The sequence below is a fragment of the Rhagoletis pomonella genome, unplaced genomic scaffold (genome assembly GCF_013731165.1).
Source record: "Rhagoletis pomonella isolate Grant_MI unplaced genomic scaffold, Rhpom_1.0 Rhpom_scaffold_00007, whole genome shotgun sequence".
Taxonomy (NCBI): Eukaryota; Metazoa; Arthropoda; class Insecta; order Diptera; family Tephritidae; genus Rhagoletis; species Rhagoletis pomonella.
In genome coordinates this window covers 25,357,486-25,360,641 of record NW_023458561.1, presented here as the reverse complement: position 1 = coordinate 25,360,641, position 3,156 = coordinate 25,357,486, and the positions used below count along the sequence as shown (strand labels likewise).

Here is a 3,156-nt window from a genome sequence, read left to right as displayed (position 1 = left end):
ACATAAAATCCTTTTCGGAAAGCTATAGGATTATCGATTGTAAGTATATTGAAAATCGGAACGTCCGAATGCTTCAAATAACTTTTGTTCATTTTGTTCTATGTAGGTACTGTTACTCACAAAATTAAGTATACGGTTTTTGTTTGTTAGATTTGCAAAATATTTTTGTTAATTTGGTATTAAAATATGGGTTATATATTTTAGCAAACCCCATTTAAATCCAAGTATGAAACTGTATACGGAAATTATGAAAAATCTGCAAAGTTTCAGCAAAATTGCAAACTTTTTAACCAAAGAATTTCAAAAAAAAAAATCAGGTTTTTATGTAGTTTTATAGCCCATTCACTTTTAGTATGATAATGTGCAAATTTCATATGTCTAAAAACTCGCTATGATTTTTGAGAATTGTTTATACATTTGAAATTTGCACATTATTATACTAAAACTGAATGGACTTTAAAACTGCATACCTGATTTTTTTTTAGAAATTCTTGTTAAAAAGTTTGCCTTGCAGATTTTTCATAATTTTCATACACCGCTTCATATTTGGATTTAAATGGGGTTTGCTAACATATATAAGCCATATCGCAAACCAAAACAAAAATAAAAAAACTTTAGCACGTAATACATTGTGAATATAAACAACAACAAACCGTATACTCAATTTTGTGAGTAACAGTATATAGATATAGTACATATCGACGCCTCCAAACCATACAGAATTTAGCAAAAATCGACAGTTATCTTCGATACGAGTTCCATTTTGGGAACGTCTGAACGGGAACTTTTAATCGCTATACACTTACCATATAACATTTGTGGAAACTATTTTTACTGATTTCAGATAAAAATGTGTGTTCATTCAGAGCCTATTATAGTTTTTGTACTGAAAAAACGGAACGTCCGTAACGCAGGAAACACCCATTAGTAAAAAAAAAAAAAAAACTACTCAAAATTTTGATTTAAAAAGGTATATTTTTATACCAATTTTAAAAAAATAATACGGTCCAACAATTTTACAAAAATATTACTCAACACGAACAAACGCAAATAATTATTAAAGAGGATGTCTCCCACACAAACTTTCCCGAATAAAGCATTGCTCCAGAGAATCTGATTTTTTTTTTTTTTGAAGGGGATTAAAATTTTAGCATTTTTACCGAAAGTGCAATTAACTAATCGAAAATATAGTGTAACTTAATGAAGAATTTTTTATTAGATTTTAACCCCCTAACTCCTACCTAAATGACCAGTTTTTACCGAGAAATTACAATAAGCCTTTAGCAAATTATCTTTTTGCAGGTCCAATCGGTGTTCGTTATCAAAACAGTTTTAATGGAAGGTCGCTAAAAAGGGCTATTAGAGGGTTAAAAAGTTCCTCCAAAATTTGAATTAAAAATCGTAGCTCTTAAATTGCTACTAAGGTAAATTTTGCTGATAAATAACAAATTTTGTAAGCTTTACTAGCGTAAAAAGTAATTTAGTGGCTATATATCAAAAACTGTTGTGCCGTCTTTTTCTATTTCTGTCAATTTTCGTAATTTGCGTTGATCACGAAAAAATATACATATAATAAAATAAATTGTGTTTTGCATAATACTTCAACTTTATATTTAATAAAATAACTGTACTCAAAAACAAAATGACACACTGCTAAATAAATATTTTTCTAAACCTTTTGCATACCGGTGGCTACTTTTTACATAATCGTCTTACTTTTATATGCACACTTAAGATCTAACTTGCGTGCGCTTGCGGAAGAAATCAATAAATTACTATAAAATAGATGAGGCTCCGTTACTAGCAGAAGGAAAGGCAGCAGCGTCAGCTGTACCATCAGCGGCGCTAGAGTTCGCTGCGGCTGCTGTGGTTGGAGCTACGGTGGTCGTTGAGGCATCAGTGCTTTGTGGAGCTTGGGTTGTGGTCGATGGTGCAGCTGTGGTCGTTAAAGGTTCAGTGGTCGTTAAAGCTTCAGTGGTCGTTGAAGCTGGCAATCCATTAACGAAACATGCATTTAACTCTTCATAGGTTGTTGAAGTATCCATAACATAAGTATGTTGGGCATCGCTAGTGCACAAATCCTCAGTATTTTTGATTTGCTGCAAACCAGCCTTCAACGCAAAAGCTGCATTCGAAGCACTGTCCGATAGTGCGTATATGCTCGAAACATCAGCAGTTGACTAATGGAGCAAAGAAAAATCACACACATTGGGGGGGCATAATGGGCGTAGAACCATTCAAAAAAAAAAAAAAACACACACTTACGGCTGTGACATAACAAGCGAAGAAGTCCATGGTATCGTTATCGCTGTCGCACGCGGTGAAAGCGCTGCAAATAGCCGTGGTCTGATTAACAAATGTACTACGATTTGCAGCAGCTTTTGCGGTAAGATTATTACTGGCTTCGTCGGCCGTAGTTATGCATTGCTTATACTGCAGCGAGTAGTTGGTGGAAATTTCATCGAAAATCGGCAAATAATAATTGAAGCACTCGGTAGTGAGTTCAGGATCGGCAATACTACTCATAGCATTCGCTTCGGCCAGCATGTTGAGTATGTGATTGTCTGCTTTGGCCTTGGCTACGCTGGCCAAAGGACTAGCCTATTTACATATCAATTGGGTGAGTTAGTTAAAAATATCCAAAAATTCTCACTTTACACTTACCATTGTGGCGCCAGTGAGTGCCAAAGATAATATTGTTAAAACGGCGGCGGTGTGCATGTTGATGGGTCGTTGGTAATTTCGCAAATTCTGCAAGACGAATGAGCCACGAAAATTGGAAATTTGTCTTTTTATACCAATTAGTTTATTTCTCGATTATTTTTAATTTTTTGGCTGCTTTTGTTTTTGCATAATTAGCTGATTTCGCGAATTTCAAATAGTTATGATTGAGTGGCGTGAATAAATAGCGTACAAAAACAATGCATTAATGCACTGAAAATTATTAGATGAAGAGGGCGGCGGGGAATTAGTATGCGTAGCCATTATAAAGTATGCGTCATACAAACGATTGAAAGTTAAATTACTTACTAGTGATATTGTTTTTTAATCGGGATTGAATAATTTAACTTCATAATTTTTTTTGTTAATATTGTTTTCAGTTATTTCGATCGAATGATCAAGTCTTTTGACATAGAAATCATTAAAAAAGGGACT

The 3,156-nt window shown here is 33.9% G+C and overlaps 1 protein-coding gene across 1 annotated transcript; it reads right to left on the bottom strand.

The window, feature by feature from the left end:
• Positions 1–1,775: 1,775 nt before the first annotated feature.
• Positions 1,776–2,721, bottom strand: LOC118743748 (threonine-rich protein-like). The gene is made up of 3 exons (XM_036476511.1): positions 2,665–2,721; positions 2,266–2,601; positions 1,776–2,180 (listed from the first exon to the last, which is right to left on the bottom strand). Exons 1-3 carry the CDS (start codon positions 2,719–2,721, stop codon positions 1,776–1,778), a joined length of 798 nt encoding a protein of 265 aa, XP_036332404.1.
• Positions 2,722–3,156: the final 435 nt, after the last annotated feature.